Genomic DNA, 26532 nt, shown 5'->3' with positions numbered 1-26532 from the left:
AAAGTCGACTCAACCGATTACCCTTTAGTTTTACCTAACTATTTAAACCACTCAACCCTTACTTTTAGCTAACGGTATTAATGTAAGCCAACTATTTCAACATGTACCCCTGGTTGAGAATTACCAGTTTATACTCGGTTTAAGTTAAAGAGCCCTGCATCAGTGTAAATGGTAACTGATTTGAGATTCGCTGGCTTCACCACATCTTGGCTCCGTCTGTCTCCCTGCCTCTTCCTTCACTTACCCAACACAATGAGCAGAATTATTCTTCCCTGTCTGTTTCCTTTAATGTGTCATGCACTCCGCCTGTCTCCCTCTCTCTTCCGGCCTATTCATTCTGTCACATCTGTCTGTTTTATGACACATTAATTATAGGGACTCCAGCCTTTGGTGGCAGGTCTCCAGGTTCAAACCCTTTTCAGACTGGCCAGCCTTTTAACACTTGGGACTAATCAAAGCAATTAAAATTAAGACTAAAGAAAAGCAAGAAAAAAAAGTCGATGTTATGAAACAAAGTTGATTTCTATTACATAACTCACTTTTGTATGATTGTATAATTTTTGTACGAGGTGTAAGTTTTACATTCTTTACCAAATGTAGTCTCAACCAAGCTCTGGTCTGTCAAATACAATCCATCCATGCAGGGGATTCTAGAAAACAGTAGCTGTTGCCAACACATATGTTGCTTTGTTCATACTGGCAAGGCTTGATGGCATTTTGCTACTGAGCCTCGCCACTTTTCACTTGCACCACTCACTGTTTTCTCTGTTTGGGAACATCAGTTACTCCTAAACTAACCACCAGTACAGGGTTATGAGCAAAACTGACAAAATGGGCAAGGTAGTTGAAAATTCATGATTCAGGCCAGAAACATTTTTCTAAATGTGGACTTAAAGCTCCACTAGGTCATACTTCTGTATTAATGTCATAAATGATTTGTGTAAAATGGGTGCTGGTACTGATGAACCCACATAGTCATCACCAGACTCTTCCCCTCAGCTCTATGCAACTTTTTAGCCTACATTAAAATGTGACTTCCTCTAGAATTGGGTAGATTTTCTGTCAGATCAGTGGTCATTTCACATGCAGCTTGATGCTGATGATCAGTTACTTGAATGATCCACTATCTGGTTCTCGGATGATCAGTTGGATTTCTGGCATGTCAGAAATTTTGATTGGAATTTTGCAGTTTGTGCAGTTCAACACTGGTTTACTAACATGCAGTCTAGACCTTAGTGGGCATGTTTGAATATTTGTATTTGACGAGTAGTATTATGACTGAGACTGTACTGTGATATAAAACTCAACCTCACAGAGAAGACAGAACATGTTTTCTGCATCTTCCAGATATATGTGGCTCCATTTTAGTCTTTTCTTCTTTACTTACCAATTTGAGCTTAGTGATGCTGCCTTTCTCTTTCAACATTGTTGAGGACGCTGATATCTTGTAAAATAAAAAATGATAAAACAATGGTTTCATGCTTATGAGTGAGCACCTATGTCGTGGCAGTCAACAGATCTGTGGACTGTGAGTATAGAAGCTACAGGTCGTAGCCATGCAGGAAGGCCAATTACAACGCATAGTGTCTGCCAGCTTAAAATGACTGCAACTTTTTTTGTCAAGGGAAGTATAAGACGCAATCTAAATACATAATTATACTTATGTACTGTAGATCATAAAAATGTTATTTCAATGAGAAGACATAAAAGAATGTTTTACAATATCGGCTTCATTTTTGTTCAGGAGCCAATACTGAAAATGTCTACCACTCTTGTTTTAGTGGAGTCAGTGGTGTTTCTGTAAGAATGCCACTGCTGTTACACTAGCATACGCACATACAATCCATCCTCAGGGCTAATATATAGCCATGCCTAGACCTGCTTGCTAAGCTAACTCATAAGAATGTCTTTCTTTAGTGACAGGTACTTGTTGTTTAATTCCAGAGTACCATCATGGTGTAAACTACCAATGTTACACAGTTCCTGCCAGTCGACGGCACCTGTCAGTAGAACACTCTTAGGTACATAGCGGCAACTGACCACAAGCTACAGGGGCATATGTTAGTAAGAATTGGTATATGTCAATGAGAGGTAGTATCTGTCAATAAAACAAGAGTGGCATACTGCTTATAAGCAAAATATGCCAGTAAGTAATGCTCTATTAGGAAACTTCTCCACTGTCTGCATCAAATTCCATCCACCAACAATTACCTTCTCAGCAATTGTAAAATAAATGACCACATTCAAGTTTTACATATTGGCAAAAATAAATGCAATTAACAACCCTGAATGCTGAGTGCTTACAACTGAATCACAGACATACTGTAACAGTGAATTAGACGTCTGATGCACACAGATGCAAGCAGCCATATGTTCTGTCAGCAGAGGTACAGTGAGACGGAGATGGAGACGGGTCCCAAAATAAAGCCGTTCTAAAAACATGAATGAAAGCTGAACCCTCAAACCCATTCATGTTCCTGAATCAAACAACAGCCAGTTAAATCTTTGACCTCTACCTGCATCAGACCAAGGATGGATGGGAGGATGAAGCAACTTGACTGCTGATGCTCTCTCTCTGTGAGTGTGTGTGTGTGTGTGTGTGTGTGTGTGTGTGTGTGTGTGTGTGTGTGTGTGTGTGTGTGTGTGTGTGTGTGTGTGTGTGTTTCTGGACAGTATGTGTGCATGAGAGGAGACAATCTCAAGGCGAGACTGCATAAGGCTACATTACAAATGCAATTGCAAGGCTCCTACTGGTGTGTGTCATGATTAACATTAGCCTAGTAAACGCATCTCTTAACATCTGAATGGGTTCATCGACACACACACAAACACACACACACACACACACACACACTCGCTCTCTTCCTCTCTTCTGCATTACCATTGGCCTTTGTCTTGAATTTTAAAGAGACAATCTGTTCTCCCTTGTGACGATGATTTTGATTCTTCTTTGTCCCCCCCTCCAGCCCCCCCGCATTGTCTCTCGTTCACACACACACACACACACACACACACACACACACACACACACACACACTACCACACACACACCAACCTCCCAAGGGCAAACTGGGGGGGGAGGCACCTGTGGCCTGCCTGATTAACAGCCATTTTACCGAGGAGCAGACAGACTGGAGTGTTTTCAGTACAGCAACGACGAGTGTCTTCTGAGAATCCATCTAAAAATGACATGTGTGTGCGCAAGTGTGTGTGTTTGTGTGTGGGTAACTATGTCAACAACAGTTTGTCCTTATCAACAGCAACCCCATTCATTTGAGAATGTAAAGGTCGAGGTCAGAATGTGACTTTAAGTCTTTGTCTCACAAACCCTATGAGAACACACTGTTACTGTAAGTAAACTAGTTAAGATTTCTTCTCCAACTACAAACTGAGTGTCTGAGCGCTGCTTATAAGATAATGATCAATTATAGTCCCTGTGCATGGCAGCAGAAAGAATGCTGCAGCTGGATAGACCCTCCTTTGTCAGAGAGTTATGCACACGTGTTTTGTATCTATCAACATATTCTGACGTTCATCTTTACACTGATTGTCCAACACATGGCTTCATTAACCTATTAGTGGACACCAGGGCACAAAAGGCCTGCTTAGCCCTGATAACCATCGTTCCTCTTCCTAACACTGAGTGCTTGAATACTACATGATGTGCTGTGCAGTAGTTAAAGAAACAAGTCAATCAAGGAAATTACAACATTTATCCATTTTTCCGTGTGGGAAACAGTCATTGGCCAACTGTCAATCCCATGATTCCTTGTGTTGACCTGACTTATTGATCAATCAGAGGCCGTGTTCCTGGCACAAATCTGAATCCAAGTTTGTCTCTTTTACTGAACTAAAATGAGCTAATTGCCTCTTCAAACTAAAGATAAACAGATAAACAAGATAAACAGCTAATAGTGCCACTTATCTCCATGGCTAACTGAGCTACTTGCTAGCACCAGCTAAGCCAAAGATAGCTACAGCAAAGAGTATAGTTAGTATAGTAGAGTTCTGGCCATTTCTTACAATTTACACTTTAGCACTAATCCACATTAAAGGAATATTCACTCTAGAACGAAATTCAGTCATTATCGACTCACCCTCATGCTGATGAGAAATCCGGTGTAGTTTCTTATTCCTCAAAGTGCAGCTGGAGAGGCCTCCAGGCAAATATAGTATAGTGACTGTTTAGGCTGTAAAAATGTACTAAATGATGTTGTTTCGAGTAAACTCTGGATGTCGCCACTTCAGGACACTTGGATTGCAGCGGACGAGCAGTATGGGGGAATATTACAAAGTTTTTGTGTAGTTTTACGGACCTGTTCGTCTCGGGCACAACTGACGCCCGTTATATGGATTTTTGCTGCAGGAGGGTACCCCCGCGGGTCTCCAGCTGCACTTTGAGGAATAAGAAACTACACCAAATTTCTCATCAGCATGAGGGTGAGTCGATAATGACTGAATTTCGTTCTAGAGTGAACTATTCCTTTAAGTACACCCACTGGATTTCATTTGAGTTTTGTAGCCTTCTAGCTAGCGACATTGTATGGCTTTATGCACAGCCGGGGCTGGAATATTGAACAAAGCAATTAAAAACTATTAATGCATCTGAAGCCTCACACCAATTTATTTAATAGGCCATCAAATTAATGACCAGAACTCTTACCTTTTATTCTGTCACCTGCATGCTTGGGAGTAACTTTTAAAAACCCGGGGCTGAACCATGAAAAAATCCCTCCGTTCCTTCATGTCTGGCTACAGTGACAGTAAATGGTGATGGATGACATACAGCAGCAATTAGGACAAAAAAAATGTATCACTCTATTTGTGGAGTCAATTTATGTGTACAGGCACATTCATAAGTAGCATATTACATGTATTTATCCGGACTATATTTTCAGTTAAAATCTCTATCTAGATCAGTAATTACAGTCTGACTCAACAGATGCTTCAGAGAAGAGGAGCAACTTGTACTTTTAGATAACAGGTCAGTTTTTTTGCCTGGATCATTTGGCTACAACCGTAGTTTGTATCTTGTATCTTCTTCAGATGCATTCCAGTCAGATCCAAAGGAAAAAATATAAAACAACAGTACAAAAAACCTATTTAATCGTCTAATTTAAGAGGGACTGTTGTTAGGTATGTTCTGCTATTACCACGTAGCAAAAATCAAACTGAACATGATGACTGTGATAAATGATCCATCTCAAGGAACTGGCAAATCTGTGCAGGTAGACTTCTTTAACACTTTGAAATGGCAGTGTGAAAGATCAGAAAATGCATTATATGATCTACAGACCCAATGGGTGTGTACCACTTCACATTAATGTGATTCCTTAACCATGCACAACTAGTGGTACGGTCATTTAAGAACTTTCTCCGTCAGGGCAAGGTCACACATGTAAAATTAACAGTGGCATATAATCGCCTCCCATTGGATTCCATTCTATGCGAGCAAAGGAGAAAACATTTGCATCTGGTGGCGAAGCAAATCATCAAATTATCTTCACGTGGAGTTCATCATTGGTGAACTTTGACCAGTGAAGTCACAGCTACAGCCAGTAGTAAAAACGTGTGGTTGACCCGGTTGGACTGTGTATGTGTGACCATGCCCTCAGAGTGATTTAGGGATGTGATGTAGGGTAAGGTTACACTTTAAATACCCCACATTTCAAAAAGGAAAGTAACATTTTCATGGCTCACAAAAGGAATTTCTTCTAGTAGCATCAAGCACCAGGTATGTGGAGCATTACTTTTGTTGAGTATCTTGCCTTGCCTCCGATTTCATGCTTTATAAAAGATTATCCCACCGTTTGTGGAGGGGGATACTCAATAAATAATTAATGCATTTTCATTGAGTTTATAAAAACAGGATTTTCCTATGTTGCACAAGAACAACTTGAGTTATGAGGAGGGTCAACTTACTTGCGTTCACTATTCACAAGTGGCATACACCGTAGTGAGCATTTATACATGTGCACTGATGTGTCTGTGTTGCTGGCGGTGGTGAGCGCACGGCCAGCTGTATGCATAGAACGGGCAGGCAGAGTGTCTGCAGGGAGGGCTGCCCCTCCATTTGCATCAAGCTAGAACAGCTTTCTAGCTCGGTCTGATCAGGCGACACTCGCCTCTGGGCTGCTTGTGAGGGGTGGCCTGACATCCTGCCTGTCTGCGCTCTCTGGCCCAGAGACAATCTGGAGTGAAAGTTGCTCCGGAGAAGAAGTATAACCCCAGAAGAGCAGTAGCCGGCCAGTCAGAACGGGACTGCGGTAGAGGATGATGTGTTTACTGGGAAAACTACAAGTCACGGTCCCCGTTACAGTTTTTTTGTTTTTTTGAAATGACCACAATAACTGAAGATGGGCCAAATCTATCCATTTATATAGGTTATTGCGTATATTCATGTTACTGTTAATTGTACTAGCAGTCAGCGACTGTTCTACAGAATGTGTTCCCAGATAAATTCCCTGCTTCAGTTGAACAATAGCTGCCTTTTCACCACAGGAACTTTTCTCAGAAACCTTTGGAGGAACTTTGCATTTCCACTACAGTTCCAAGGGTTTAAATTAAGTTCCAGGGGCATTATTCTAACCCCCACTCAATTCCCAAAAACACAGAAACTTTAGCATTGGAGCTTACAGCGCTGAACATTTCTGATTTATCGAGTACTCTCAACATGTTATACCAGTCATCATAATTAAATATGTTTGTTTTTGATTATTAGCTTATGGGCCACACCACCCTGAACATGCCTAATCTCAGAAGCTCAGCAGGGCCTGGCCTGGTTAGTACTGGGATGGAATGCAGCCTGGGAATACCAGGTGCTATAAACTGTAAGCTAATCGGTGGGTCATTCAACCCCCAGATCTCCTGGCTGCATGTCGAAATATCCTTGGGCAGGATACTGAACCTCCAAGTGCTTCCCGATGGCTGTTCCATCAGTGTGTGAGTGTGTGTGAATGTCTGAACATGGTAATATTGGATGGGAAGTGATGTATTGCTCCTGATGAGCATGAGCAAGTCTATTTGCTTTGACACACCAACATGGAGCTGAGAGAAAGAAAGATGTTGAAACTTGATTTTTGTCCAAACCACCACTCTTAGTCTCGTGTTGCTGCATCTTACTGGTACTGGTACATTGGAATGACACAGATGGCTCTTCCAGCTATGGTTCTTCATTTTTCATACCAAGACAAGTTGGTTAACATCGCTAAAGTTACAAGCATGGTTTAGATAACGGACAACAACTGATCAACTATCCAAGCTTTGCAGGTGGAAATTGCACCTTTGCACTGAACAGATTGTCTCGTAGCCAGCTGTTTGGGATGCAAACATGTACCATTACACTCACATTACACTTTCGCAAAGTCGGAACAGCTGGACTCATTTTCCTTTTCTTTCCTGTGTTTGTGGCACATTCTCATCGGCTTCACTTTCCTCTAATCCATGGCCAAGACAGGAGGAGAGACATCATGCCATCCCTGCTTCCTAGTCGACTTCACAAGGAAGTGAATGTTGAACTGTTGTGCTCGCGGGATCACATTGGTGCTCACACAAAAATGGATTTGGACATCGATACGTGGACTTTGCCTGAACAGCCAAAGCTTTCAGGTCAGTCCCATTTGCTACTAGCTATTCTACCTAATATGTATACAATACTTATCGGCCAACACAATGCGTTCCCCAATGACAATGCTTTGTGCAGGATGAACTGTTTTTTGAAAGACTAAATGTACTTTCTTGCTAGAGCCACTTGCAGCAGCACCCCACGGTTCCAACGCAGTGGTCTCACTAAAATAAATGAGGACCCTGGATTTTTTAACATAGTGCTATTGTTGTTCTGTAAGGATCCTGAGGCAGCGAGAGTTTCCAGAAAAATCTCATTCACCACCAGAGAACCACTGTGGGAGGAACATTTCTACTGGAGTTAGAAGGGGAATGAAAGGTCAGGCGAAACAGTCGGACAGTCTAGATGGATGAAAAGTGGCAAGAACTCCCAATAAGAGCAACCAATCTTTTATGATAGAATTAAAAGATGTGACATTTTGGTCAGAGCGACCTTCATCAGATACTTAACACTGTATATTGTAAGCTTATCTGCCTCCACCACCCTTGACTACACACATATTCCAACTCTGAGTAAAAGAATAACAGATTGAAGCTGCAACTTCTCTCATCTGACAACAAGAGTATTGTCAGTCCTGCCCTTGAAGGTCCAGTTCTCGCCCCAGCACTTGTCACTCATCTTGATGGGCTGTCTATCTTTTATATGCGATCTTGCCTGAGGCTGGTGTGTGCAGGATCTCTCACCAGCACTGGTATTCACCCTGTATTTGAACGTTAAAATGTGTCGTTACCTCATTTGTTGGTTGATTGGTTTGTCAGCAGGATAACACAAAAACTACCGAACGGATCTCCATCAAAGTTTCATGGAGGATGGGTCTCCCCCCAGAGCAGACCCCATTAACTTCTGGTGCGGATCCAGATAAAGGCGACGGATCCAGGAATTTTTTCTCACTATCTTTAACATTGTGAGATTTTTTGACATTTTCATTAATTTCCCAGGGAATAACGCATGAATCTTTGATAGTTGGCCTTAGTGGAGGTATGCGCTCAACAGGAGGCCATTCTAGTTTATGGCTTTGTTGATTGTTGCTGCTATGACTTCCATTACTGTGGCTGGTGCTAGCCTCACCTTCTGAGCCACAACAAGCTAGCTGCTGACCACACCCAGTTGACAGTCCCACAGTGGTAGTGCACCCAAAAATGTCCTTGACTTTGCTCCAGTGCTACTTTGAGTCCAACAAGGTGATTTGGTCATGAACGTACTTGCGTGTTCTTTATATTTAATATTACCTGAAGACGTGCACTTTCCTCTGTCTCGTTCCTCCTCTGGCTCCCCCGCCCCTGCCCTCAACTCTGTTATCTCCTCCCACTGATATGAAAGTACATCACCGTGGCTAGGCAATGTAGGCTGGGAAAAACAGCTGAGATGTTGACGTCGAACTTGCTATTCTCCTGCTGTGAGCCGGTCAGGGCTTTGGTAATGAGAGCCTAGGGACCTGGCTGAGCCTCTGTGTGTGTGTGTGTGTGTGTGTGTGTGTGCGTGTGTGTGCATGTGCGTGCGAGAGATATGGAGTGTGTGTATAATCTTCCTCGAGGACTATTACTGAGTGTTTGTGTGTTTCTGTATGTGCAGTTGGAAGGGAACCAGCTGTGGCCATGTGGTTAAGGATTTGTTTGTGTGTTGCCTACACATATGTGTGTTTGCGTGTCTACAGGTGGAGGCGTGTGCGTGTAGCTGACGGCCTGACAGGTTCAGTCACACAGCAAAACATATTGTGGAGCGGGTGGTAAGCCGATGATAAGCATGACCAAACCCCCTCAACCCCTCTCTCCGTCCCCTCCCTCCCTTCCAATTTTTCCCCTTCCTTCCCTACTTCCTTCCCTGCCTCACCTTCCTCCACCTCTTTTCCTCCTTCCTTCCCCTGTCTCTCCTCCCTCCCTTCCTCGTCTCTAATCGCCGGGCTAATTGACTCAGCCAGATTTGGCAACAGGCTTATTAGTGTCATTTCACACAACAAGGAATGACCTATGCAGACGGTGCAGCGGTGACAGTCAAGACGGAGCACACCCTGCAATGTTATGCTCACCAAATCTAATTTCCCAAGCATGCACACACACAGACACACACACACACACACACACACACACATAGATGGAGCATTTTTTCCTCAATTGATCAAATGACCTATTAAGTGCACTTTCATGTGACTGTTTGACCAAATTGAAGATGATCGTTTTAAGATTTTTTTCAAACTGAAGCTGGAGAATTTAATATCATCAGTTTCAAACAATTTCCTGTCAAGTGTCCAGAGTTAAAAAGCTGATGTCTGTCCCCTGCCCCACCTCAGCCAACACCGGGTGAGAACCAGCCACCATCTCATTTCTCAAACCTTAATCTGCCGTCTACTGTACTTTGAATGTGTTTCTCTCACTGACAGCATCTTCGGGCAGGCCTGAACTTCCCTTCATACCAGTGAAATTTAATGACACTGCATTGGTGTCATTCCTACCTGCAGGTAAACAAGGTGTGCGTGCTTGTAGGTGTCAGTCTGTGGGAGCTGATGTCTGGGGGAATGCATGTGTGTGGTGGTTTTCTCTGATGATTAATCCTCCAGCATCACCCACATTTTGCCTGATTAATGTGTGTGTGTGTGTGTGTGTGTGTGTGTGTGTGTGTGTGTGTGTGTGTGTGTGTGTGTGTGTGTGTGTGTGTGTGTGCAGAGCAGACCGCCCTTACCGCTGTGCGCGCTGAACCAGCGGGGTGCGATGTGCAGGGGCAAGGTGTCAGCCAGCGACCCCCGGGACCCTAGATAGAGCACCCCGTCCGTGTGGTGCCCTCCGCCCCCAGTGTCCTGGTAGCCGGTACCGTGGGGGGCGGCGGTGGTGCCCCCTGACCCCCCTCCGGCTCGATCCGAGTCCGTCCCTCTTGGGGTGTAGAAGCCGAAGGGCACGGCGGGACTGTGCTCGATGCCCATCCCGGCCACGGAGCTCACCGAGCGGCTCCGCAGGCCCATGGTGCCGCTCGGCCGGTAGTGGCCGAAGTGGGCCGAGGGTGGCACCGCGCTGTCATCCGTTGAGACACCGGGAAAAGCACCTCGGGGCCGACCCGCCGTGCTCTGCTTTCCCCCCATCCAAAGGCGGGAGGCAGGTGGGTGGGGGTTCTGGGTGGAAACAGGAGGGGGCTCGGCTCGATCCGCAGAGGGTCGAGAGAGCCGAAACAGGCTGTCGCCCCCCTCCCCTCGCTCCTGTCTGTCTCTCGGCCTGCCTGCCTGCCTGTCTGTCCGTGTGTCTCAGCAGGCTCGTCAGCTCTGACTCTCTGCAGACGCAACAGCCCGTTTCCCTGCTGAGCGGAACATGAGCCCGCCCTGACGTCTGGATTCACCTCACCCGCAGACAAAACCTCGACACAGCCGTGGGGATGGCTGACGAGCTGAATGACGCCGAAAGCCCCGAGTGACAAACAGATGCACCGCACGCTCCCCTCGCTGTCCCAGGTGATTAACACGGCTGGATCATTGCAGGCGGGACGCGGCAGCAACACGTTTATCCAGCCCGGCCCCGATCACAGCAGCGCCGCAATATTCACTCCGCTGCTCTCGCCTCATCTGATCTCAGACATCGTGACAACTGTTGCTGTCTGTCTGACCGCCAAAAAAAAAAAACGACGATCTGTCTTTGACCAAAAGAAATGACGTCGCCGTCCGCGCTCGTCCGTCCGTCCGCTCCGGTGCTCTCCAGCCAGCTGTCGCTGTCGTCCCGCAGACGAGGGTCACAGTGAAGCCGCTCCCCTGCGCTCCGATCGGCGCTCCGCTTCTCTCCGCTCCGCCGCTGCCGCCGCCGCCGCCGCTGCTGCTGCTGCTGCTGCTGGCCAGACAATGGAGGCGCTCAGTGCGCAAGCTCGGATCATAAACACAGACAGGACAGGAGACAGTGCTGGAGAAGACACGCACACTTTGTTTTAATCCCTAATCAGAGGAAAAAGGGTTGGAAATTGTGGATCATGGAGCATTTATAGGACACTAAGATGTGTGGCTGTTGACCTCAGGTAGTCCACTAAGACAGCTAAACTGGGTTTTGTAGTTTTGACCGTAATTGGGGATTAAAGGTGCACTTTGACGTTCTGGGGAAGAAATTTTATTCAGAAGGTAAAGATCTTAAGTAATTGATTTCTAAACAGACCAAATAAACAAACTCTCTTTGTTTTCATGACTGAATAAACAAACTGACCTGAAAGGACAACACGCTTTCATACTGTTTTGCTTTGTTTATATGTGGCGGACCCTGCCACCTTTCTAGCTCCAGACAGTGTTCTGGGGACCTTATTTTCCTCTGAGAACAGCTTGTTTATTCACTTATGGGAAAATAAATATTTCCGAGTTTGTATCATTACCTCAGTGACATTGTAAATATCTAATTCTGAGTGTGAATTTCTTCTCCCAAACTACATAATGCCCCTTTAACAGCAAAGACTACATGCAGAAATCTCAGGACTATAGAGCCTATCTTAAAACCAGAAGTGAGCATTATGGCCAAATGTGACACTCACAATTCCAGTCATTTTCTTTTCTTCCTAAAATGCTTTTGTGCTATAACCATTAAAGGAACAGTTTAACCAAAAATGAAAATTCAGTCATGATCTACTCACCCTCATGCGATTGGAAACTTGGACCAAGTTTCTTAGTCCACAAAACATTTCTGGAGCTACACAGCAAAACAGTGTTGAAGCATTCTTCTAAAACAATTTAAATAGATGGGGACTTGTTTTGTTTGTTTTTTATGTAAAATTAAAAAAATAAATAAAGAAAAATGGCAGAGAGAAAAAACACAAATGGCTCCAAACTGCTCATCCAGTGCAATCCAAGTCTCCAAAAGCACTGAGATCCCAAACTGATTTGAAAAGACGTCATATACACACTTCTGGACTTGTCGGCATTAGGTTGAGTTGACTTACCGAACTTACCCTTTAATCACACGTCATAATATTCTTTAGTATTACACAGAAATACACATAGTGCACCTACAGTTTGGACAATGGACATTTGAAGGTTTGGCCCCTCTCTTGAGTTTCTTTATGTTGAAATAGAGCCACCTTGTCGATTCCATTACCCATGATGCTGCTCTTCTCCCAACCCACACACACATTGGGCCTTTAACCAGCATATTGTTGTCAAGTTATGCACAGATTTTTCCACCATATGCTAAATTATTGGGCTTACTGGCTCACATGTGGATTATTTGGTCTAATCCAGCGTGTGTGTGTGTGTGTGTGTGTGTGTGTGTGTGATTAGGCTGGTTTTATTCTGTCTGGCTCCTTGTTTCTTCACACTAACACACAGTCAGTCTAATACTACAGTCTTCTTATCCCTGCTACCCAATAAGGGAAGCTGTGGTGAAGTACGCACTGCAATAGGTGTTAATTTATCCTGCTATAATGACAGCAGGCCTATAAATGGTCCCCTCTCTGCTCCTCAGGCATGCGAACACACACACACACACAGGGCTGCAAACATAAACCATACACACAATCTATCTAAATGGTTTTGATATAAATATAAGACCACAGGAAGAAAATATATCAGCCTACAGGGCTGTAAGGCAACTCTGTCATCTAGTGGTTTAATGTGAGTGCTTTCTGCCACTATCAGAGGATGAACAGGAGCTCTGAAGACTCAACACACTCTGAAATCATCCAATGACAAAGACAGAATCCTAGAATCAATAACGTGGGTACAGCTGTAACGTTCCTGGGTTGTCTTTTTTTAGTAGCAAGTAAAGGAAGATAAACTTTGTCTTTCATGACACGTAAATATGAGCATCTCAAATGAAAGATATTGAATAATATGAATTAAATGCTGAGGTCATGAGGTGGTATTCGCCCAGCAGAAGACATTTTGGTAACACTTTCTAATACGTCACCCTTTATCGGGAGATTATCAGTTATTTAATGGCTATATTAATAGGTGGTAAATAATTGTACTTACAAATGCTTTGTGGAGCCACTATAAGACATTAATAAGCAGAACAACTGGCCAGGTTTAATACATCTTCCTTCACCGTACATCAGGACACATCCAGAGAAACCTGTGGAGAATCAGGAACAAAGTTCAATAATTAAAAAAATATTAACATTTATAAATGCTGATGTGTCCACTTATAAGAGAGCAAGAAGCCACGCTTGATGATTAATGGCTAACAATATTTATAACTGCATTATAACCAAACAGAAAGAATAACACCACCAGAGAGATTTTCACAACCTGTTAAACCAGGAAGATGCTGTTGTTTCTAACTGACCTGTAGCACATTAATAGATCATTTACATTCATTAAACCAGGTTTTAAGTTTTCTTGGTTGCAGTTTATAAACCCTTTTTTTAAATTTTGATTAGTGACCAATAAAACTCTGTATAATTGACTGAGTATTCAAAAGAACAATCACAAACGTTCACATTTTATGTATTTATTTAACTGTAATTATTCTGTTAATTTAATCTCCCTACATTGTGGTCTAATATTGTTTCAGAGCCTTCTTGTCATTCTGGTGGAGATAACTTTTAATTTAAGCAGAACAGGAAACATTTTTAGTCTAAATGTGAGTCTACAACTATCAGTGGTATCTGTGTATAACTGTCAAATCTAACCTGGACTTCATGCCAAACCCTCCATACTCACAGGACATGACCTCAGTGTCCTCTGTAGCAGTAGCAGATGCATAACATACATGCAGACAGATGACATAAACTGAGACTTGTAAATCTGTCTTCACAACCTTTAAGACATCCATACAAAACAACGATTAATGCAGAAATAAGAGAGTGGAACAAAAAAACACAGGAGACTTTACAATGTAATAGCAATTTAATTTTTTTTTTTTAAAGGATTTATAAGCTACACCATATCATCCACTGATTTCACTGAAACCCATACACCATTGTCCTATAATGTAATGTTACTCAATCCAATCACTGTAGATAGTATGCATTTAACTCAAAACCTTTTTGAATTGACACACACGTGCTGGATCAGTTTGGTGGATGACTGAAAGTTGTGACAACAGCGTTTACAGGTCTAACGAAGCAGACACAAAAAATCTTCCTATTTCACCTGATTAAGACTCTGATATTTGTCCACAGTCTGTCCGCTGAGCTGACGGGATGCTCTGCTGACACTCTGTGGGGGAGCAGAGTATTACTTCTTCAGTGTAACAGGAGGGCTGGGTCAGGTCGTTATTAAGATACAACCTGAATGACAAGTGGAATGTCTTTGGTGCAGTCTAATAAGCTGCCACATCGTGGTCTCATGGACCTGGACAGAACAATCACTCTGAAACTCGGTTGTTCTTGCAAAAGAAAAATGAACGATGACTCACATCCATCCAGCAATTTCCTTTATTTTTCCAACTGGGAAGTCACAATCTCCACATCATGTAGTGCAGCTTTCCTCTGATGTCAGCTGCTATAGTCCTGAGTTACAACCAAACTACATCTTGAACATCAACAAACAGTATGTCATGACTGCTGTTGCCTTGTCCATTTTATGGGGGTATTAGGCAGTTTTACATCTCATTATATACTATATAATGTGTCACACAATGTAACATTTACACACCAAGGCAGCAGCTAGTGATTATTTTTTATTTTTAATTAATCTTTAAATTGTTTTCATGTAAAAAAAAAACAAAAAAAACTTTATCTTTTCAAGCCCCCCCAAACATCCCCTTCACTATCATATAAAAGAGGGTAAAGTTGCAAAAGATGGACAAATTTACACTTACTTGATATCAAATAATCAATTATCAAAAATTGCAGAAATAAAGTGAAGAGATAAAAAACTGATTCAGATCCAACACAATATTCAGTTTCCAAAACAATACTTTTCATTAAAATGTGCAAAAACTGGTAACGGCAAAGGATTTCGTTACTGTTCAGTTATCATGTTGGCTTTGGATTTTGTTAGCAGGTCAACCAGGCAAAGCAACCTTTATAGGTACATACATACAATGTTAGCATCAAAAATTCAAAGACAGACAGAAATGTCTCTACAATCCATTCAAAATACAGTATTTGTGATTTTCTTCCTGTTGATATCCTCTTAGTTTTCACTTCTGACTGACCCCAGCTAGAGCTCAAACACTCCATGTGCAATAAGCTCTAAAAGACATAATTTCATTCTGACACCAGTCTCTAAAGCCATGAACATGACGATGAGATTCTCTGTGTTTAGTAACTGTCATTCAGACTGAAATACTGTTCATGGTTCTCTAGGCTGCAGAACTTTCCCAGGATTCATCAGGTTCTTTGGGTCGAGGGCGTCCTTGAGACCGTGCATGACGTGGATAGCCGTGTGTCCCACCTCCTCACACAGCAGCGCTCTCTTCCCTAAGCCCACTCCGTGCTCCCCTGTACATGTACCGTCCATGGCCAGGGCTCGCCTGGAGGGAACACAGGCCACAAAGAGGTTATTAATGTCATTTTGATAAAACTTAGCGAAGGCTGAAACTACTAATATTAAAAACATGTACAATGAACTGTAACTTGACCTGATTTGAACAATTTTAAGCTGATTTAATTGTAAATATTTCACATTATAGTTTAACACAACTATCTTCGTTTGTCTATGACCTGTTCAGTCAGACAATTTGAGGTGCTGCTGCTGCTGCTGCACACATGACACACTCCACTCACACACTCAAAAACAGATGAACAGGCTGAGTATACATTTATACACAAATGGTACCATAAAAGGTCCATAATGGTCCCTCTTAAGGACCTTATGATGCATGGCAAAGTGCAATATACAGTAGCTCCTGACAGGTACACTTTGGTACCAATTCAGCCTGAACTAAAAGGTACAGCTACTGCAGTCAAAGAATGCCTTCGTCCTTTTTTTGAAGAAACTCTACTTTTAAAGGTCGGCTAAGGTAGCAGGTGAACACAGTGCTACATGATGTACATGAAAGATCATGCAGTGTAGGGAGATTTCAGTCAAAGGGTCACTTCACCAACGCACATTAAAGTGTGTTTAAAGGTTTTGTTGAGTACAACTGCATTTGTGGGGGGAAAAAAAGGTGTGTAAATCCTTTTGTGGCACCAGAAGAAGCTGCAGGTGATCTGATAAATTACCTTCAGTGATGTGAGTCAGGTTCTAAGTTGCATGGTGGGTAATGTAGGCACCAGTTTTTGAAAAGGAACAAGAATATGTGGAATGCTTACCCTCCGCTAATGGTACACCAAGCATCCACAGGATGCACTCAAATCTATTAACCATTGTTATTGTTATCGGTGTCTATGGCTTTCTTCATGTAAACCTCTGTGCCAAAACACATCGGGGTCTACAACTGACCCTGATGCAGCCAGTGGTTTTACAGGTTTTCAAAACATATTTTGAGAAGCTCATGTTGGCATTTAGCAAAATTCACCACTTACAGACGAAAAACACACTATCTGAAAGCCTTTTCAGAACCCAATACTTAAAGATAAGTCCTCTGAAATCGATATAAGCTGAGAGAGATGGGTGAGAGTGTGATGCCAAAGGGGAGGTGAATTAGTCTGCAGGTAGGCTAACAGAGTGAAAAGGATTAGGCAAAGTGTGGGGAGGATTAGGGAGAAGAGAAAGGAGTTGAAGAGTAAATGACAGCAACTTTTCTTTGGTATCTTCTCTAACAGGGAGCAGTGAGGCCTGGCTGGCTTCAGGGCAGAACGTTCACTGAAGCTCAAAACAAATGTCCTTCAAAAATCCTTAAAAACAGATATCATTGTAATGATAGAGAGACACTCTGAGAGACACTGATGCTGGTATAAAAAATTTAATTCAGTAGATGAAAACCTGGACCTCTCACCAAATGTTTCCTGCAAGGTCTAATTCTATATCAGCGGTAACTACTACGACTGCACAGTAAATGGAGAAAGGTCCTGTCTGTTGGAGGATTTGTGACAAAGTGACGAGTGTCAGAGGTTCAGAGACTCTTTACCTGGCCAGTCTCTCAGTGAACAGGTGGACCCGGTGCTGCTCCTCTGGGTCACTGGGGTCCACCACCATCAGGCAGTGGAAGTTACCATCACCCACATGACCCGCTATGGGACCTGAAAATGCAACAGATGGCATTCACACCCATTAATTTTTTACTTTTTTACCTTTTTTTTTTATTTCCTTATGATCCACTTTATAGTGACACTATGTTACTTGTAAAAGAAGAACAACACATTTGTCTTTGGTGATTAAAAAGTTGATTTTACCAGCTATAAAACACACCGTCTATTACATTTTCTGGGTTTTGCTGCCTCACTTGGTTTGGTGTGATCAGTAGCTTGCGCCTCATTCCCACACAGTCTTGTTTTTGTGTCTGTAATGAAGGATGTACGCCCCCGAGTGTTTAATGCATGAAAATGCATGTCTTTACGGAGAGATAGAAATGCCCCCACTAATATCAGAGAAGCTAATTTTGCAAACATTATCACTCACAACAAATAAAGGTGGAAACAGAGCTGTATCACATTCATCAATTAGTTACCTAATTTGTTTACGCTCACTTCCTGTGGCACACAGCACATTGGCCCAAAATCTGGTTGGTTGACTTCCATACGCACACTGAGCTGTGTGGAAACAAAGCATTCTAGTGACTAATGTTTTGGTGGATATTATTGCTCAGCCTAATGACTTAACAGCTCTTCTCTGCTCGTGCTCCTGTATGCAGGCCCTTAGACTATTATCCCATTACTGTCTCACAGTTGCTGTGGTTCAACTAATGATAATTGGGCTCCCTTCAAACTTAAAACTTAGAGTTGAATTAAAATGCTGCATTTTTTAAGGTGTGGAGCCTATTCATATTTTAGGGGCTCAATTGAATACTCTTTGAATACAATGCTGGTTTATTCAGATCTATTACAACCATTATTTCAGGGTTTCTGCAGGGTTAAATGCAAGACTTCTTTAAGAATTTTTAATCTCACACTGAATACAATTCAATCTTAGTAAAATGTTAAAAATTGAAGTCAGACATACAGAAATCCTTAATGATAGAGGTCACTGTCACATTAAACACAATGTAATACCATGGTCATACAGGGCAAAGTATGAAAGTATGATGGGAGCGACAGTGTTTGCTGCAGGTCTGATGATGCTGACTGAAACCCCACAAAAAAAGGGTTCAACTGCGTCCTGCAGCACAATACACTGTCACAACACTCACACTTTTAGTTAATAAATAATGTCTACTGACAGCCTGCCACAGATACAAAAACATTTCATAACTAACACCACTGTCTACAGCAGGAAAAAGAAAATATTTAAGACTTTAAAAATTAAAAAAATTTCCTTTCTCAGGAAACTGAATTATCTAATCTTGCTGAATGAATAATAGCAATACTTTTAATACTGACTGGACTGGATAAGTGCCAAATAAATTCATTTTGCATCTATTCACAGATACAAATACAAACCTTGCATGCCACAATCCAACATGTACACAAAGTAGTATGTTTTTATTTAATTTAAGTGTTCTTACTAACAAAGTACAAATTCTCTACAAGATGTGATATATGATAGAATTGTTTCCCTATAGAGGAATGACTAGATATCATTTACTTTGCTGTAGTCATAAGGCTGCCAGTTCACCTGCTGGCTTCATATACAGTGTTGTTCTGCCCGTGCCACATACGTAAGCGTGAAGTATTTTTTGCATCAGGGTGCAATTTTTTCCGCAGTGAGTCAGTATTTTCTCCTTAATCACATTTATGCTTGGAAAATATGATTATTTGTAACATATCAGACCCTCTACATCTTGTCCATTGTGCTAATTAAAAATGGGTAAGTGTTAAGAATGAATTATGGTGGAAAAAATGTGGATGTTGATGTTTTGGCCTCTAGCCTAAACTTTTAAATGCTGACCATACCAACAGAAGTTTGTCATGTCCACATTTAATGGAATGCAGAAACGGTCAATAAGATTAGATATTGCATCTTTAAATACAAACAGTCATAAGATTATAATGTATCTCTGAGGCGTCCTGTCAGTCGTTCTCATTTTCTACACTTAGTGTGAATGCTCTGATTGTAAACATGATGATACAATCACGGGATACCAATAATTCATCTCCAAGCTTTATACTCTCATGTCAACCATTATTCAAATTATTAAACGAAAAGTTCCCCACAAAATGAGAACTGAGTCGTTATCACCCTCATGCTGATGGAACGTCGGATCAAGTTTTGTAGTCCACTAAATATTTCTGGAGCTTCACAGCAAAACATTGTTTTTCTTAACATTTTTCTAAACAACTTAAGTACCTGGGGACTTAAAAAACATAAAATGGCTGCACAATCCAACGTTAAACAAGAAACACAGAGATCCCAAATAGATTTAAAAAGACGTTAATCACAAGCGTAAGCGTGTGCCCTGTCTGAAGTGGGTGAACGAGCTTGACTGCACGTTGAGGATGTAAATAACATCTCTCTTCAAGGAACTTGAGATCTCGGTGCTTCCAGAGACACCAGGAGAGCTGTATGGAGCCATTTTATGTTTTTTTTGTTGTTTGTTGTTTAAAACAAGTCCCCAGCTGTTTCTATCTAGTTGTTTGGGAGAATGTTGCAACACTGTTTTGCTGTGAAGCAGAAATGTTTGTGGACTACGCAACTTCACCAGACTTTCCATCGTCATGAGGGTGAGGAGATGATGACTGAATTTTTATTTTGTGTAAAATGTAATACTCAGATCTGCTTCATATTATTCTTGCAGTATCACCTGTGAGCCTGTTCTCTATAAGGTCCTCCTTTGTCTCCACTATGATTTGAGGCAGTCGAGACAGAGGGACACACACATCTGTAGCGTAGGCCTGTGGGACAAATACACAAACACAAGAAGAGGTCACAACATTGGAATTACATCAAGTAGTCTCTCGTAATCACTAGGATTTAAAACTTTAATAAAGTGAGACATAAAACAGCCTCATAATGGTTACGGTGGTGTGAGTGTAGGAGGAGTAATTAATTAGCCTGTTGTTCACCATTACGAGGCAACACATTTAAGGGGCATCCTGTAACCTTACACTTGGAGCTCTAATGGCATTGAGTTTTCCACACAGCAGTCACAGAGCAGAGTAATACTGTGGTAAGTGATAAAACAAGATGATACTGCCAGCTGAACATTGTTTTATCCCTGTGGAATGGTTCTAATGAACAATATTACTTCTCTATGACCCAAGGATCCTCTTAAACTGTTACCATCGTCAATCTGTGGTGTTCAGGTCAATAAAAAAGTGTAGTAAGTGTTTTCTCACATCAAGCAAGGGGCAACAGAAAAGCACATCGATATAGCTAGCAGCTAATATTATGGGGGTCAGCAGCGACCTGGTCTTGTAATCATGGGGTATTTTTCGTGCTAAATGTAGCTTGTTTGTTTCAGCACAGGTCAAGTGACAGATGAGTTTGCTTACCTTGCAGCCAGGCCTGAGAGCCAGAGCAGCATACCAGGCATCATGACGAGCTTTCCACAAGCTGTTGCGTGTTTCTGCATCTCGAGCCCACTGAAAATCTGACCCACCGTTACTCTGAGTGATGTCCTCTGTAGAAACACACACCGGAAAACATTGTTTTATGCGACAGCCTGAATGTTTGGGCTCATTCTACCTTTCACTGCGTCTGGTTTAGTTGGTGTTAGTTGGTTACTAATACCCCTTTCACACTCGCCAAAAAACCAACGTACACACGCTAATGTCTGGCTTTTGTGTGCAATGTGAATATAAATTATTAGAATTTAGTCCCAGGGTAATTAACGCTGCAGTAGTCAGGGGTATTTATTACCACCGGCTGAGCTCGAGCTTATTTCCTCTCTTTATCAGGTGCTATGACGTGTGTTGAAGTTAAGGCTGCTGGCTTGTTAATAGCTTTCCATCCATCTCGATCAAGCACTGCTTGAGCAGCTGATTGTGGCTTCCGTTTGGTCTGAGCTGCCTGATCGATACTGGTCATGTGCAACTCATCAGAGATCAGAAAGACGTGAGATATCTCACTCTTTAGTGACTTCTGTTATCAGCTCCAAAAAAACTATGCATCCAATTCAGAATATTATTGATTAAGACTTTTTAAAACAAGTTTAATGGCCTTTGGGTGTTGTCTGATGAGGTAGGATGAAATATTTTAACATCTTACTCTGTCAATTGAGGATTTATTTCGACCAAACCAGAGATGACTGTGGAAAGACAAACCAAGACTGTTTTAGCGAGGTTTATTTTGTTTGTGTTGAGTTTAAATGAAGTGTGTTTTATGATGAGTTAACAAGGCAATTAAGCTCCTCTTAGTTCGGTAAAAGCAAGAAATTTGATTTCAGAAGGTGTACAGTGATGCTTTCTATCTTCACAGTTTGTGAATTTCTTTTGTTTACTTATTAGAATAAGTAGCAAACTTGCCACTCATATACATCTCCCAGCTTAAACTGCAAGGTATATCAGACTATCGCCTCCTGAGGTACAAAGTGGTATTATGAGACAGGACGGGCTGGGGCTAGCTGCTTAGCATGCTAACTTCATTAGACATCTCTGCAACACAGTACATACATGTCTTTGACGTAACGTCACTACTGTTGTTTCTTCACACTGCTGATAATGTTAGTTCTGAATGTTTTGAACCAAAATTCTGACATTTGCCCTTTTAATCGGCAAGATTTCACCTAGAATATTTAATAATTCTGTGACAAAACACACATTTTAGGTTTTTATCGAACAACAATAATAGTATGTGACTTAAGTTGTTAGAAATCTGTTATGTTTGTACACCTGTTGTGTTGACCTGTTCCTCGAGGCTTCGCTCAGAGCCGTGGAACTCCAGGAAGAGGGTCGGGGTCACAGGGTAGGACAGAGAGCTGAACCTGTTGCACGCATCAATCATCACTTCATCCAGAAACTCTGGATGACGCACAAACACACACAGTCAGAACACACACACAGAACAAAGAGACAAATGTCACTGTGATGCAGATAGTGGTAGATAAATAGGTCATTCTTGTGACTTTTACTTTGTGGTCACATAAATAGCTGCCAAAACGTGATATCGATTCGACTTTCACAGCTAATTTTATGATACATTCCTTCCTCCTGTTTTCTATTATCCCCCCACTGCAGGAACCCATTTTCTCTCAGGGATCAATAAAGTTTCATCTCTGCCTTGTTTTGTCTTAAAAGGCTGTTCTCCACAAACCCCACTGATCTTTCCTCCTTCTCTCTAAGGCTGTTTTATCTTTCATTCAGCCTGATGACGTCAGCTTCTGGCTACAGGATTACATTACCACGGCTAACACTTCACACACACATTTAGATCCCCTCCAGTGTTGTGCTTCATATGTGGGCCAGACTAGTCTGAGTAGCCTGGAGATTCAGTTCATTTGTATTTAATTCCATCTTCAGTCGTGGCCACATACTGTGAGGAGAGAGGCGGATTATCAAAGGGACATCTTCCTCTTTGAGCATATACAACTCTAGCTCAAAAGATAGATCACTGTTCAAATTCTCTTTGTACTGCACTGTCTTTATGGATCAATCAAATCCAACCATCCCAATAAGAGCTTTTATTACACTATACTACCTTCTGTGAACATGCTGAGGACAATCGTAGGTAGTGGACTGGGGGTCTGAACTCAAAGGAAATTCTAACATCAGTTATTTTTGATATGTGTCAACCTAAATATGCTGGAGGACAAAGACATCAAATCTGATCTTGTCCCTCATTAATCACTTATTTTCAGTGTGTGATAAAAAATAAAAAGAGGACAGAAAAAGTCAGTAGAGGTAAATTAATTACAATTAATTGGCAATTTAGGTCAACCTCTCACTAAACTCAGCCCTCACCAGAGACTCAGGTTCGCCCTCTTCTTTTCCCCTCTCCCCTCTCCATTACTTTCATCAAGTACATTTCCCCTCCAGCTCCAGTCGGCATTCAACATTACAGAACATAAACACCTGACAATGGAGGTCACACGTTTAATTTCCTATCAATTCTTCACAACAGAAGCCCTCTATTTAGTTATTTAAAAGCTTTTATTATGAAGCAGCAAAATCAGGACATGTTGGGTTTTCACCAGCAGTAACTTAACACGACGCAACACGTAAATCCTGAGTGGTAGAGCGTGAGCGGGCGACGAGTGTGTGACATTGTACGGCAGAGTGGCAGTTAGTTTGCATTTGAGTAGTAACATAAATGTACAGTAAAGGCCACAGTTCAATAAATAAAGGCTGCAGCCTCTCAAGACCAAGCTCAAGTCTCCCATGAGCTGTCTAATTACTGCTGGTTAAAGTCAAGGGGTTAAACAACTTCGGCCCAGGAGGAAAACACACATCAGATACCAGACATTTCTTATTTCTGCAAAATGCCGACACACAGTTCAGTTAACCAAAAGTGTCTCCAACAATTCACTGTGGTCTACTGCCCAACACCAGTCCAGCTACTGCCGCTAATAAACTAGTTTTACAGCTGACAATAATCAACAGAAATAAAAAGGACCTCACCACAGATAGTTATCACTCAACATGTGAAATGTTAAAAGGCAGTTTTTTCTCGCCACAAGTGCTCGCTCATGCGGGAAATATTGGGTCTCTGTAAATAAATTAATCAAGGAGTGTGAGCTAGACCTGCTCAATTTGGAAAGTGTCATGAGATGACTTGTTGTGAATTGCACTATACAAATAAAAATAGATTGACTGAATTAAATCCCATTTGTCACGTATGTCATGATTTATTCACCAGGTAAGTTTCCATTTCATTTTGTCACCTTTTTGTGATATTTTGACTTTTTATGTATTTGTGTGACCAAGCGTGATCCAGTGTGCTCTGGAAAAGGTCCACAAGCTTGCAGTAAAGGCACTCAACTACTTGCAAATACTGCAAGTGCAGTATACTGGACAGATGCAGTGTTTTCTGATCCTCTCTCCTTTGTTGCACTATTGAAGCTGTCTTTGTTGTGTTACTGTTACTGCTAATCAACCACTTCCTGATGCCTCTGCATATGGTGTAGTGTCATTTGTTAGCAACCTGACAGCTGACACCTTGTTCATAAAATACATGAAAAATATTGACTGTTGTATGGGAACGGTGCAGTGATCTACAGGATAGATATAAGGTATAATCTCCTTACCAATGCGAGCGATAGGTACTCCCGCTTGTAGAACCTGCACTGTGCTGTCCACCGCAGCCTGGACCGAGGGGAAAGAGCACACAGCTGACACCATGGCCTCTGGGATGCCATACAGGCGCAATGTAGTCTTGGTGATGATCCCCAGCGTGCCCTCTGACCCCACAAACAGGTTAGTCAGGTTGTAGCCTGCTGATGTCTTCCTAAAGATTGATAAAGTCAGAGAAGAAAGGTCAGAGCATTCAGGCTTCACTATATTTGTGGGTGAGAACAGCTAATGTGTACCTGGGACGTCGGCCCTTCCCAGCCGTATGTACGATGGTCCCATCAGCCAACACCACCTCCAGGTTTAAAACATTTTCCCTCATAGTTCCATAACGCACTGCATTGGTACCAGACGCACTGGTGGCAGCCATGCCACACAGAGAGGCATCAGCACCAGGATCTGGGATGATTAAAGAACATCACTAGTGTTTTCTTAAGGGAAATAGAATAATAGAATGTTAATCTACTATAATCCAGTCTTGGAGACAGTGCTTGACCTAAAATTCACAACTGATTAAAAAAATGTAATTCATCCTGTGTTGTTATTTATCTATTTTTTAATCATTTAATCTAATCATTTTAGCTGAAAATCACTTTGGGGAGGTTAAGATTTCTTATGAAATATCACCTGATGGATGTATGAATTTGAACAACTTTAATGTTAAAACTTCAAAAACACTTGTCCATGTCACCCACAACAGAACAACGGTGAGTAAAATTATTTGCCCCAGTATCACCTAACTGATATATGCCATACTCAGCCAGGCAACGCAGTGGAAAACATTACTGTCCTTATTTCCACAGAAGATGAAAACATATTCTTGGTGAAGGTGATTTAGATTGTTTCACATACATCCCTGGTGGATGGCTGAATGGAAAAGATTTATCTTGTAAAAGGCTTTTTATGTGACTGACCAACAGGGAAATAGAAAAGTGAAAGATTTCCACATGCTGGATTGATGCTTCTGGCATACATGACTGACCAGGCCAGCTGAAATGCTGCAGCAACACACACACACACACGCACACACACACACACACACACACACACACACACACACAGCTAGAGTCAGAGGACCACACCCAGGACACAAGGGTGAAGAAAATGATATCCCACACAAAACATAATTAAACTATTTCTTTTCACTTCATTCATTCCTTCAGGCTGACATTGTGATCATTGAGCTACCGGATAATACAGTGAAAACTAAGCAACAGTGTGACTGACCAACAGGAAACCATAGGCCGGTCTCTCGTAAGTAGGCATTGAGAGCCTTCCGAGTCACACCAGGCTCCACCGTCACATCAAAGTCCTCCTGGTGGAGATCCAGAACCTGGTCCATGTTCCTCAGGCTGAAGCACACACCACCCTAAGGGCAGGAGAAAGAAACATGTAGACGGGGTTTCTCCTGCATAGAGGCATTTATGGGACCCTCAAAGAAGTTTTAGCCAGCGGCAACAGAAAATCACTAGTCCCAAAATAACAGCTGAGAAAAAATACTAAACATCTACTAAATTCAAATCCTTTTTTAATCTGTTTAATAAAGTGCTGCAATGATTTATTGATTAGTTGCCAATGATTGAATTAATCGACAACTACTTTGTTAATCATTTTGAATAATTTTCAATTTTCAATTTTCAAGAAAAAAACAAGTAATATTCTCTGAATCCAGCTTCTTAACTGTGAATATTTTCTGGTTTCTTTCCTCTTCCTTGATAGTAAGCTGAATGTCTTTGGGTTGTGGACAAAACAAGACATATGAGGATGTTATCCTGGTTGGGATTACAATGATTGACATTTTTCAGCAT

General features: G+C 41.9%; 2 protein-coding genes across 2 annotated transcripts in view; both read right to left on the bottom strand.

The window, feature by feature from the left end:
- znrf1 (zinc and ring finger 1) overlaps positions 1-11547 on the bottom strand; it is a 63521-nt gene extending 51974 nt beyond the window's left edge. Inside the window, exon 1 of the mRNA XM_073472690.1 lies at positions 10301-11547. Coding sequence (XP_073328791.1) covers positions 10301-10694 — 394 coding nt within the window. The 5' untranslated portion in view covers positions 10695-11547. The remainder of the gene's footprint in view (positions 1-10300) is intronic.
- Positions 11548-14932: 3385 nt separating this feature from the next.
- The window catches only part of ldhd (lactate dehydrogenase D), a 66962-nt gene continuing 55362 nt past the window's right edge, over positions 14933-26532 (bottom strand). The window contains exons 4-11 of the mRNA XM_073472803.1: positions 25952-26093; positions 24964-25123; positions 24682-24881; positions 22331-22459; positions 20993-21120; positions 20302-20392; positions 17533-17644; positions 14933-15993 (exon numbers count right to left, since the gene is read on the bottom strand). Coding sequence (XP_073328904.1) covers positions 15813-15993; positions 17533-17644; positions 20302-20392; positions 20993-21120; positions 22331-22459; positions 24682-24881; positions 24964-25123; positions 25952-26093 — 1143 coding nt within the window. The 3' untranslated portion in view covers positions 14933-15812. The remainder of the gene's footprint in view (positions 15994-17532; positions 17645-20301; positions 20393-20992; positions 21121-22330; positions 22460-24681; positions 24882-24963; positions 25124-25951; positions 26094-26532) is intronic.

This window comes from Pagrus major, chromosome 8 (assembly GCF_040436345.1).
Source record: "Pagrus major chromosome 8, Pma_NU_1.0".
Classification (NCBI taxonomy): Eukaryota; Metazoa; Chordata; class Actinopteri; order Spariformes; family Sparidae; genus Pagrus; species Pagrus major.
This window is presented reverse-complemented; position numbering and strand designations above follow the sequence as displayed.